At 40.1% G+C, this 13389-nt stretch overlaps 1 protein-coding gene across 3 annotated transcripts in view; it reads left to right on the forward strand.

Moving 5' to 3' along the window:
• The window catches only part of LOC126262211 (trafficking protein particle complex subunit 8), a 309618-nt gene extending 296491 nt beyond the window's left edge, over window positions 1–13127 (forward strand). For all 3 annotated transcript variants that reach the window (XM_049958637.1, XM_049958638.1, XM_049958639.1), the window contains 2 exons: window positions 9423–9509; window positions 12455–13127. In XM_049958637.1, the coding sequence (XP_049814594.1) occupies window positions 9423–9509; window positions 12455–12746 (379 nt within the window). In that variant the 3' untranslated portion in view covers window positions 12747–13127. The remainder of the gene's footprint in view (window positions 1–9422; window positions 9510–12454) is intronic.
• The last annotated feature ends 262 nt before the right edge of the window (window positions 13128–13389 follow it).

Raw genomic sequence — 13389 nt, forward strand, 5'->3', positions numbered from 1 at the left:
TCACCAATCTAGTCTTGCAAAACCATGTAAATCAGGCCCAAACCTTCTTGATATATTTCCTCTCCCTCCGTAAAATTCTCCTACTGTGCAGTCCCAAATTTCTATATCCCACTTTCACATGGAAACTCTTGTCCTCCAGGAACTATAGCAGCATGCTCAACACCACTTCAGACACTCCAACCTGTTCACCTCCTGCTCCCACCTTGGACTACCACTATCCACCACCTCTACAACAGCCTCCGAACCTCCCCCACATTCCCTCATAGCTGATAAACACTGCCTCACAGGCCTACTACATTTATCATGCCCTCAAAAACTCCCTCCCACCACCACTTAGAATCCAAAACCTAAACAGGCTGAAGACACGGTCATAAAACTTTCCTCCAAAAGTGTTAGTTCCACAGAAGTATTTTCCAAAGGCCTTACATTCTGTCCTGCTCCCAAATTCAATCATGCTGGTCTTGTTAAAGACCTTCTCTCCTCCTCCCAGTCCCTACAGAGGAAACACTTTTCCATTGCCAAACCTACCAATCATTCTTAAGCCAAAACCAATGTTAAATCATACCTGATTCGATGCACTCCTCCATCCAACTGTGAGCCACCCTTATTGCCCTCAAATCACCCCGTTACCCTCGAACCTTTCCTTGCCATCATTCCTTAAATCCCTCAACATGCACAATAACCTTACATCTGCAGAACAAACCACACTCATCCTCAACTTGTAAGCCTATCTGCTGACAAAGGCTCCACCACCCACCGAGCGAGGTGGCGCAGTGGTTAGCACACTGGACTCGCATTCGGGAGGACGACGGTTCAATCCCGTCTCCAGCCATCCTGATTTAGGTTTTCCGTGATTTCCCTAAATCGTTTCAGGCAAATGCTGGGATGGTTCCTTTGCAAGGGCACGGCCGATTTCCTTCCCAATCCGTCCCTAACCCGAGCTTGCGCTCCGTCTCTAATGACCTCGTTGTCGACGGGACGTTAAACACTAACCACCACCACCACCACCACCACCACCACCACCAAAGGCTCCACCACTGTGCTTTTGAACCACAGGGGTTACCTTCAGAAGGACTCCGCCAGCTGTTAGATTCGTCCACCTACAAACCCTGCCACAGTGATTCCGTTCTAGAAACCCAAGAGAATCTGCAGTGTCTCCTCAAATCCTCAGGCCCTCTCAGAGCCTTTCCCCTGAGTCTATCTCTTTCCTCGCCCGTACCACTCCTAGCATACATACCTTCTACATGCTTCTTAAAGTCCATAAACCCAACCACCCAGGATGCTCTATTGTGGTTGGTGACTGTGCACCCCCCCCCCCCCCACCCCACCCACTGGAAGAATCTGTGCTCTTGGAGACCAAAACCTGCTCTCTCCACCATACGGTGCCTTGGAAGTGCCCCTCCTTTACACGAACATTCCCAATGCCCATGGGCCTTTCTGCTTTTGAACACTACCCGTACCACTGCCTGACGGATTACAAACCTACAACCTCATTTTTGCTCACTATGACCAACTATACCCTCACCTACAATTACTTCTCCTTTGAAGGCATCACCTTGGTATGACCAATTAATGGGCCATCTAGAGGAATTCTTTCTAGCAATTCAGATTCATTGATGACATCTTTGTGATCTGGCTCAGGGGTGAGGACACCCTATCCGTATTCCTCCAGAACCTCAAAACCTCCCCCCCCCCCCCAAATTCACTGCACCTGGTCATCCTCATCCCAGCAAGCCACCTTCCTCATTGTCGACCTCCACCTCAAATATGGCTACATCAGTACCTCCGTCCATATAAAACCTACCAATTGCTAGCAATACCTCGACTTCAATAGCTGCCACCCATTACATACCAAGAAGTCCCTTCCATACACCCTAGCCACTCATGGCAATTGCATCTGTCAGTGCTGAACAGTCCCTCTTGAAATATACTGAGGATCTCACCGAGGCCATCACTTATGTGATTACCCTCCAACCTGGTACAGGAACTGGTCTCCAATGTCTTCTCTTCTCAAAGTCTCACTGCCTGGCCACAGAGGAGAATTCCCCTCATGATTCAATATTACTCAGGACTGGAGCAACTGACTCACATTCTCTGCCAGAATTAAGATTACCTTTCATCGTGCCCTGAAATGAGGAATTTTCTGTCCACTATACTTCCAACCACTCCCGCAGTGATATTCCACCACACATTGAACCTATGCTACTACGCTATATCCTTGTCCATCCCTACTCCAAACCTGCCCCCAACCCCTTGCCTCATGGCTCATATCCCAGTATTAGACCTAGGTGCAAGATCTGTCCCATACGTCCTCCTGCCACCACCTACTCCAGCCACTCACAAGCATCATCTATCTCATCAAAGATGGAGATACCTGTGAAAGCAGTCATGTAATCTACAACCTAAGCTGCAACCACTGTGCTGTATTCCACTTGGGAATGCCAATCAACAAGGTGTCTGCCAATATGAATGGTCACTGTCAAACTGTAGCCAAGAAACAACTAGACCAGTTGCTGAGCACACTGCCCCACACAATGTTCTTTGCATCAACGCAGATTCACAAATTATGCTGTCTGGATCCTTCCTACCAACACCAGCTTTCCTGAAATGCGCAGATGGTAACTCTGCCTACAAAATAAACTACATTCCCATAATTCACCTGGCCTCAACCTTCGTTTGTCACTGTCCTCACCTATGTGTCCCCATCCTTGTTCCCACTCCAGCATTATACAGCCTTCTGTTCCACCAGTGCCCCCACAGTTCCTTTACTTTTTTTGCAATCCCACCCCCACCTTCACTCTAACCACCTGAATGCACCTAACTTCCCTGCCCGTTCCCCACCATGGCCCTGTATGCTCCCACAACCAGATCTTTACTGTCCCCCACCCCTATGCTGCTATACCTCTCCATCCCCAGCCCAGCCTAGCCTCATCCTTATCCCAATCACACGGATTACTTCTCCCATCATGCGCAGTTGTTCGCAGTCTGGCCTCGGTGGCCAGAGACAGTGGTCATGTGTGAGTAAACTTTTAGATTTAGACACACTATAGACCAAATGCAAAAGAACTATTAGAAACAAATTGGATTTTAGGTAGTCACAAACAGGTGAAAAACAGGGTGTAACTAAGATATTTTTTACTTTATTCCTAAATGCATTTCTGTTTTCCTTAACAGATAGGGGTAATTTACTGCAAAGCACACTGCCCATATTTCATATACCAAGTAAACTGTAAGTCTTCAACTATTAACATGAATTTCAGCACTAGAATGAATACTATGATTGTGAATAGATGTATTGTTCACAAACAAATGCAAATTCTTATTAACGAAAGTCCTGTTTTCTAAGATCTAATTGGTTGTTTTCTTCAGTTCCCTAAAAGTAGGCTTAGTGGAGGTACGCAGAGAGGCTGGCCTTATTATCTTTAAAAGCGTTTCTCGCACAAAAATTGTACTAAATGCTGACCCCCCAAAATCGGATTCCATAAGAGAGAACTGAGTCTGCTAAAGCAAAATAAACTGTTTTTAGGGTTGAGGTATCATAAGACTGACTAAAAATCTGAGAAGTGTAGCACAGACTGCTCAGTTTCTTTAGCAGCTTTCCTCTGTGAATATTCCATTGTAAGTTATCGTCCATTCACACCCCAAGAAATGTAATCTCATTGACTTGTTCCGTTGCTTCATAGTTGATCAGAATGGGCTTCATGTATGTAGGATGATCTTTGGTGGCAGTGAAAAGCAAATGAACACTTTCTGTTTAATGATAGCTTGTTTATGTGAATGTAGAAAATTATACTGTTGATAGAATCTATTATTACATCCTTTACAATCTGACGAGATGAATTTTGGAAAAGGAAATCCATGTTGTCTGCAAAAAATACAGGTAAGGCCTTAGGCAGATTCCGACACAGGTAATTTATGAATAAGAGGAAAAGGGTCCTAGAACTGAACCTTTGAGGGATACCATAACTGATTATATGAGTAGTTTCATTGGACAGAACTTTAATAGGATCTTTGTGTGAGACTTCAACCATCTGCCTCATTGGTATTCTTTAGTATTTTTCTTTCTGTGAATGCCAGTGTTTTCCTCATCACCATTTTGTTTAATCATTGTGCTACATAAAGCACTTCTAGGCAAATTACTGTAGAATAGCGTCTAGTTCACCATTGAGGGATACTGATGTCTTATCTTACGTTACTTATTACCTTCAAAAGGTTGTTACTGAAATAGGCAAAACACACACACCAGTGATTCTGGCCACTAAGGCCAGACTGCGAGCAACAGCGCACAATAGCAGAAGCAATCTGGGTGGTGGAGATAAGGCGTAGTCTGGGGCAGGGATTTGGGAGGGATAGCTGGGTAGGAGTGGGGGAAAGTAAAGTGCTGCTTACGGGAATATACAGGGATGCAACGAGGACAGAGTAGGGCAAATAGAAACAGAGAGTAAAAAGACTGTCGGTGCGTTGGTGGAATAAAGTTTGTGTACTGCTGCAGTTGGATTGGGGATGGCGACAGGTGCACGATAGACAGTGACTTAGTAAGGGCAAGGCCAGGGGAGTTACAGGAACATAGGATATGTCACAGGCAGAGTTCCCACCTGTGCAATTCAGAAAAGCTGGTGTTGGTAGGATGGATCCAGAAGACACAGGCTGTGAAGCAGTCATTGAAGTGAAGAATGTTGTTGAGCAGTGTACTCAGCAACTGGGTTGTCCAGCTGTTTCTTGGTCACAGTTTGCTGCTAGCCTTTCATACGGACAGACAACTTGTTGGTTTTCATGCCCATGTAGAATACAGCACAGTGGTTGCAGCTTATCGTGTAGGTCACATGACTGCTCTCGTGGATAGTCCCCACCACCTACTCCAGTGCGATCACAAGCATTGCCTGTCCCATCATAGGCAGGGCTACTTGTGAAACCAGTCATATGATCTACAGGCTAAGCTGCAACCTTTGTGCTGTGTTCTATTTGGGTGTGACAACCAAAAAACTGTCTGTACATATGAATGGACACCAACAAACTAGCCAAGAAACAGTTAGACTAACCAGTTGCAGAACATCTGTCCAATACGACATTCTTTTCTTCAATGACTGCTTCACAAGCTGCACCATCTGGATCCTTCCTACCACAACCAGCTTTTCTGAACTGTCCCGGTGGGAAGCCTGCCTGCAATATATACTACATTCCCGTAATCACCCTGTCCTCAGCCTTCATTAGTCACTGTTCTTCAGCCAACTGTCCCTTTCCTTGTTCCCACTCCAGCACCACACAACCTTTTATTTCAGCGCTACCCACAGTCTTTATACTTTCCTTCCTTCCCACTCCTGCTCTCACCCTCACCTTCCATCTAATCTCATGATTGTACTTAGCTGCCCTACCCTTTCTCCACTATGACTTTTTATGCACCCACAACCAGCGCTTCAATATCCACCACCCCTATCGTGCTATCCCTTCCCCTCCCTGCCACAGTCTCCTCCTTACCGCCCCCCTCCCACCGCCACCCAGACTGTTTCTCCCATTTTGCGCAGTTGTTCGTAGGGTAGCCAGAGACAGCAGTTTTTTTTTTGTGTGTGGGGGTTGGGGGAGGGGTATATCGCAGGCCTTTTGGCCGAAAGCTTACTCATTTAGCTGTATTTCATGGTGCCTGTCTGTGACACAAATTTTCTGATTCAGTTACTTCTCGTAGTACTTGAATTAGTCAGTTCTCTCAGTTTTTCCATATTTACTTAGTATTATCTTGTGGGCTCCCCTGTGTTGTTGTTGTGGTCTTCAGTCCAGAGACTGGTTTGATGCAGCTCTCCATGCTACTCGATCCTGTACAAGCTTCATCATCTCCCAGTACCTACTGCAACCTACATCCTTCTGAACCTGCTTAGAGTATTCATCTCTTAGTCTCTCTCTACGATTTTTAACCTCCACACTGCCCTCCAATACTAAGTTGGTGATCTCTTGATGCCTCAGAACATGCCCTACCAACCGATCCCTTCTCCTAGTCAAGTTGTGACACAAATTTCTCTTCTCCCCAATTCTGTTTGACACCACCTCATTAGTTATGTGATCTACCCATCTAAAGTTCGTCTTTTTTTTCTCAAAGAAGATTTGTAAGCCTGCTTTTCAGCTTGTTCTTTCAGTAATTCTCTCTGTCTAGTTGCTGTTTTCATCAGACTGAAAAAATAACTAGGTCATCTGCAAACGCTAGACAGTGGGCAGAGACCATCTCCCTGTCTGACTCAAGTCTTAATCGCACACCTAAATTTCAGGTTAGAATGGGTGTGTGTTTGTGTTTGCTTAATAAGAGCTGCAGTTTTATTACCTTAGCCCATATTTTTGAGAATTTCAAACAATAACTTCATATTGACCAAGTCCTAGGCTTTTAATAAGTCAACAAAAGAGGTTATGAATATTTTAGTGTGTCTTTTCACATATATTATTATTGACTTATAAGTTCAGAATCTACTCTGAACATTATCTATTTTTTCCTAAAACCACATTGTTATTCACCAATTAGCGAGATTTATCATAGTTGCCTCACAAGTGTAGCTTATTGTCCAGAGACTGTAATTTCTGTAGAGGTGCTTACATGTTCTCTTCAGTTGTACTTATTTGAATGTTTAATTGTGAATATCCACTGTATTGTCCTTTAGTGCACTTTTTCAGTAGCCTTGCGAGTAATAGTTTTGTGGCTTCATGATACTAAAAATGTCTACTTTGTCTTTTCTGTTGCTAAATCTTTTTTATTTTGTAACAAGTTTAGCCACCTTGTCTACTACCTTTTCTTTCAGTTTTTTTAAGTAAATAAATTCTGTTGTTTTCTCTTTTTCACAATAATTCCTTTATGTGATTGTGTCTGTTTTCATGTACCTTTGTTCTTACTCAATGTGCATGGATACATGATAATATTATCAGCAATTTTAAACCACTGGTACTTCAACATACCTTTACACATTTACATTCCATTACTGGAGGGTTTCATGTTAATATCTGTACAGAAAAAGTTTATTTATGATGATGCCCAGAAATACTTTTAATTTCTTATTATATTGCAATTTCATCTAGTGCACCAAGGAGATTAGTTAAAAAAATACTTATCATCTGTCCTGGAATATTGCTCAAGTACGTGGGGTGGTACCAAATAGAACTTGCAGTGAATGTTAAACTTATATAAAGAAGGGCACCACAAATGCTTGCAAGTTTGTTTGATTCATGGAAATGATGAAAAATTTGAACTGCCAGGTGCCCGAAGAAAGAACCCAACCATGCTGTGGAAGCCAACTAACAGAGTTTCAGAAACAGTTATTAAGTGAGAAATCTAGCAATATACTACAGATTCATATGCATTGCTCCCGTAGGGACAGCAAATAAAGGCATTCTTCCTGTGACGAATAAACAAACAGAATGAGAAGAAAATCTAATACAGAGTACAGTGGGAAGTACTCTTTTCCAAGAACTTCACAGTGACTTGCAGAGTATGAATGTTGGTGTAAATATTGATGGTTAGTTATTTTCTGCAGGAGTGGACGTTTGAAACCTTAGGTTGTGAGTACACTTTGTATTGTCTTTCTGACTCTTTCATTGGGCAATTGTGTCTAGTTTATGAATCATTATTGTAGCTTCTTGTCTTTGGAGATGATGTGACATCTGACCTTAAATAATATGTCTATAAGGACATACATATCCCTAAGCACCAAATAGTAGTAATGTGGGAAAACACACACACACACACACACACACACACACACACACACACACACACACACACACAGAGAGAGAGAGAGAGAGAGAGAGAGAGAGAGAGAGAGAGAGAGAGAGAGAGAGAGAGAGAGAGGGAGGGAGGGAGGGAGGGAGGGAGGTGCTTCACTGTCTGCGGACTTGTCTGTGGTGGATTGTAGGGAACTAGAGGGTACGTTGTGTGAGGAGCAGGAGGAGGATTAGCTGATCAGCCTGAGTCAGTTCAACATTATTTTTAACTGAGTGATTTAGTTGATCTAGAACCATTTGGCAGTGCTCATTCAACTGGGAGATTAGTTTTCTCATGTTCATATCCACATAGAAATTTGATTAGTTATTGCAGTAAGATGATGCACAATGTGACTGATTTAAAATTTGGCTCTGTACTTGACAGAGTAAGGAATCCCAGTGACATGGCTGGAATAAGCAATGGTTGGTAGATGTTTGAGAAAGGTAGAGTCTTTCACGGGTATATGAGCCAAGGGTGCAGGGTCGATTGAGGATTGGCATACAGATGAATAAGGATATTGCATACGTTGGGTGTGCAGTAGAATACCACTTTAGGAGGGAACAGAGGCATATTCCTTATTCGATGATGTGATAAATGTGACAAATGCTTGGTGGAAAATGTGGAAGGATGGTGAGGCCAAGTTTTAGATAATGAATTTTTGGAAGATGACGAGTGGGGGGTTAGGGGGAAGGGGGAGGAGGAGTATGGTTGGGATGGTGTATGAATTGGGAGAGGTGGGGTTCAGTGTTGGAATTAGGTTGGCTTGGATTTGCAGCAAAGAAGGGTTTTCATTGCAGAGGTTGAGGGACAGAGAGTAGGTCTGACAAGTCTAGCATGGTTAAATTTGAGTGTAAGGCTAAAGGTCAGGCCTTCCGATATGACTGAAACTTCTGTGGAGCTGAGGGGCTCCACTATCCAACCAGTATCCTAATCACAGTGTTCCTCCTCTTCCAACTCTCATAACACCTAAACTCTGCCTAACTGACCTTTTCAACTTGCCACATCCCCCAAAACTGCCTACCAACACTTCACCAAATCCAGAGCCAAAACATTGGTGTTATACTGTTGTTAATCTTTCCACCGAGAGAGAGAGAGAATATTTTTCTTTAAAATTGCTACATTGTTGGGAAGAAAGGTAAGGATTTAAGGATTGGCATAGATAGTTGTGCTTAAAATTATTTATAGTATAATGTTTTATTTAATCAAGCCTAATAATTGCTCAGTCAGTCAAAGGATGTTTGTCTACCACTTATCACATCTTTCAACTATGGCAATGTTAATATGAAAAATACTGATTTGCACTATGGTTTGGTGTCCTTGTGAAACTGTTGATTCATTTATAATTGGCTGAGTAAGACGGTCCAAATGTGAGAGGAAGGTAGTGGCATATCACCTCCAATAGGACCACATGTAGGGGTTGATGACACCTTAACATTTAATGATAATTTAATATATTGTTGAAACTTGGTGGAAAATTAAAACTGTGTGCCAGATCAGTATACAAACCCATAACCTAGGTTGAGAGTCACACCTGGAAAGTTTCATCGGTAAGAGCATTGGACGCGAAAGGTTCTGAACTTAAGCACCAGTTGAGGACACTGTTTTAGTCTGGCAGGAAGTTTCAAGATGGCACACACTTCACTGCAGATTGAAAGATTCATACTTGTAACATAATTTTGTTTCCTTACAGGCTCTGCTTTGTACCCGTTCAGCTTGAGTTGCAGAACTGTTCAGATACCAGTCTTGTTGTCAGGGTGAATGCGTCAGACAGTGGAAGGTAAGTATATGTGTATTGAATTGTACATGAAGACCTTGATAACAGTATGGGAAACTGGCCTATACTTCATAACTATTTCAGGTAAAACATCTTACTACACATAACTCACAGACATTGTACTTCTAAAGATACACAAACATGCTTGCCTTTCTTCCCCTATTATTCATATTTCAGGTGTTTTGGATGCTGTTAAATACAGACTCCTGTGCTCTCAGAGATATTGCCAGTATTCATTTTTAATTAATACTGGCAAACTAGTTTAAAGCTATTTTGGAGCTGATTAGATTAATAGTTACTTTAAATAGTGTGTTGATCATCTATACCATGTCCATAGATTTCTACATTAATTTGCCTATATCCCCTGGTGTCCCAAGAAAAGATACTTTTTTATGACTGAAGACAAATAGAAGGCCAGTTTGTGTAATTTCAGATTATAATTTTTGTTAAATGCACTTTTGATTTGCATTTCATGAACAATTTGTAGTGAGATTAAATCTCGTAATCATCATAGATTCCCAAAGTGAAAATGAAAAAATCCAACTAATTGTAAAAGTTTACATCAGCCGTTACAGCTGATGACTCTCCAGTTATTCTATCTTTCATTCAAATATAGCACTGTCTGAATACTCATGCTTGAACAACACACTTGTTGTTTCAAGTTGTATTTGATAAAGTATTTTGGCAGTGATATGCATATTTTGTGCTTTATCTGCAAAGTTTTGATGTGCCTTATGCAGAATTGAAGTGATTGAAACAGCTTGAAAACCATTAACACACACAACTCTTCAATGCTGTATTAAGCAGTAATGAGCGGAATCTCTGGTAGGTACCTCATGACTAGGACTTGGATTTTCAACTTTTTATAAAATGGATTTTAGCTCTTTATTTTCTGTTTCATTTTAAACGATTTTAGCGTTTTTGGAGACTTTTAATGAGTAATATAATGAACACTAATGTTTAAATAGAAAATTTTATTATAATTTTGACACAATTATTGTAGTTATTCTCGAAAAATAAACTATTAACTATTCCTTATATTGGCACTAAAAGAAAGCATAAAATGTTGAGATACTTACATGTGCTACAGTTATTTTCTCCTTTTATAATGTTTTAATGGAAAGTCTTTTATTGAAAAATTCATGTGACACACACACACACACACACACACACACACACTTGAGATGTGTATCAGTATATGGCGACAATCCTAACCTAATACAGCAACTAACAAGAAGTTTTATTTACTCACATGTCTGAAAGAAAAGAAATTCCTACCTGTTGATAGTTGTATGAAATTATTTCGGAACAATTTCGCTGAGTATGTATATATTTATTATGTCATTTCTTAAAAATACGCAGATTCACGTCATCAATTTTCCTTAGTATTAATTCAAGAAAGCTATTTAAAAACCATGTTTTTTCTCCAAAACTTCGCTTTAGTCCTACTTTTTCTGTTGAAATCCTGTGTAGCCCCTCTTAGGCCTTTAAGTATGATTTAGCCCTTTAGCCCTTTTTAGGTTCTATAAGGTTAAAACCTTCACGCCATGATGATCATCCAGTCACATTTCCATGTGCGTTATTTTAGTTTTCCTCTTGTCTTACACGTGTTTTAATAGCCAGTATAAATAAATCTACACAGCTCAGTTAAATTTAGTTTTTCATTCTCTTCACATGTATTGACACAAAACACAGTTTCAATGACCAGCTTGCTTGTAATATGCAAACATCAATTTTGTAATACACACCAGTAAGCGACAAAGATTGCGACTGGTCTTACAAAATTTCACAGATGGCACAGATTACCATAGTAACTGCACTACTGACTTGGAATAATGAGTACTGACTGCCAACTGACTATATGAATAAAATGGATAGCATAGTGTCAGAACTGGTTGAATGCTTGCCCACAACTGTCTATACCTTTGTGCATTGAGGCCTATATAGAGAGGCATGCAGTACAGTAATGATGAAATGGGAAAATATAGGAGTATTACATTTTAGATATTGGCATAAAACACAGTAAAAGTAAAAACTGCAGAAACAAATTAGGCAGTAAAGTTATTGAGATTAAGAATGAGCTATATAATCAAAATATCACAAAAACATCAGTAAAACCAAACAGTGGAAAGTCCAGGTTGGAATACCACAATATTATGGAAAGGATAGACTGCTACTCACTGTAGAGATGACATGTTAGTATTCACACAAGCAAGCACACCTCATGCACACATGACTGACGTCTCCAGTCATGTCAAACATTTTAACGGAAGTTTTTAATGTACACTGGGAATTACAAAGCCTACAATAATTTTCTGGAAGTTAATAGTTTAGATTTTGGATTTTTCATAAACTAACATGTTAATTCTGGAAAGTTATACATTTTTGTGATCAGAATAACCATGGCTAGAAAACTATAATAGTAGAAATGTGATAGGCTTGCATTTTCAAATTGGAACAGTCTAGAATATGGTAATCTTGAATGTGAATTACATTTTAAATACAAAGTTTTTTTAAAAAAGGAAAATGTTTGTTTGAAAGAGTAAAATGAGGGCTTTCAAATAACCTGTGTTTATCTTCAAACAAACATTTATTATTGGGGTAAAATTTTGAAGAGAATTTGGTTTGGATAACTTCAAAATTGTTAATATTCCCTTAAATAAAATGTTTTTCTGTACAAACTAAATGTGCCATTGACATCAGTAGCGTGTAAAATACCCTGTGAATAAAAAAAAAGTTTACTGAAATACTGCAGCAGTAAGAATTTAAGTTTTGTGCAATCATGGTATGTGCATTGTTTGTATAATGAATAACAGAAAAGACTAAGAAAATTAGAAGTGGAATTATAGAAAATGGAACCATTCTACATTGCCACATCTCAGTCTGTCTAATTTCCTACAATTTTCAACCAATATTTGTCAAACATGTATATATTTTTTATCCTGCAGTTCATCATCAAGTAAAAACAAGCTGTATTCTCCACATTCTTCAAGTACGTTCCACTGGGTTGGCTTGGCAGGCTCGTGCTCAGAACTAAGTCCTCACGACAGTACTTCCGTGTCACTGTGTGCAGTTACGACGGGTCCAGGTACCTTCGACCTCGGTTCTTCTCTGGAAGTGTGGTGTCGTGCCCGTGATGCTCCAGAAGCAGATAGTGTGGCTCAAGTGTGGCATGTTGAATCAGCACTGGTAGTAGACAATACGCCAGTTGTTCCTGTTTCTGATACAAAAATTGTGTAGTTTATTAACTACAGTGGGAGTTCCTTATTTTAGAGGTACTCAGGTCATAAATGATGGTATAGTGCCTAGTTTTCCATTTGAGATGTTTTATGTGAAAGTATTTATCTTAATCATGCATGGAAGTGTGTGCGTATCTCTTACAAAGTGGTCCTTAAAAACTTTTTTATTGTTTGCTAATTTATACAGTAATGTATGGAATCAGATATTGAAAATCAGAAAGATTATATTCCATTGAGCTGGATCCTGAGCAGCCTGCATAATATTGCATTCCTCTGTTGCTAAAAATAATAAGTGCTAGTATATGCAGTACAAAGAAGCAACTGCAGAGGAATATGTTAAAACCACTTCATTATTGGTAAAATAAACAGGTTTAAAGAGAAACATGAAGATTTAATTCTAAAAAAAAAAACCAATGTGGACTCTGCATATTAGTTGGACATATATTGCATTACTTTCTTGTTGAAGTTGCCATTATATTTTATTTTTTGTATATTGTACATGCTCATATCTCATTGAGATATTATCAATGTCATCTTTTGTGATATAACTGAAGAATCGGAATATTTTATTTATTTTTGATTAATTAGGATCAGGTATGTATTTGCACTCCAATGATCACTAAAATTCTTGGAATAAATCTGCC

The sequence above is a fragment of the Schistocerca nitens genome, chromosome 6 (genome assembly GCF_023898315.1).
Source record: "Schistocerca nitens isolate TAMUIC-IGC-003100 chromosome 6, iqSchNite1.1, whole genome shotgun sequence".
Taxonomy (NCBI): domain Eukaryota; kingdom Metazoa; phylum Arthropoda; class Insecta; order Orthoptera; family Acrididae; genus Schistocerca; species Schistocerca nitens.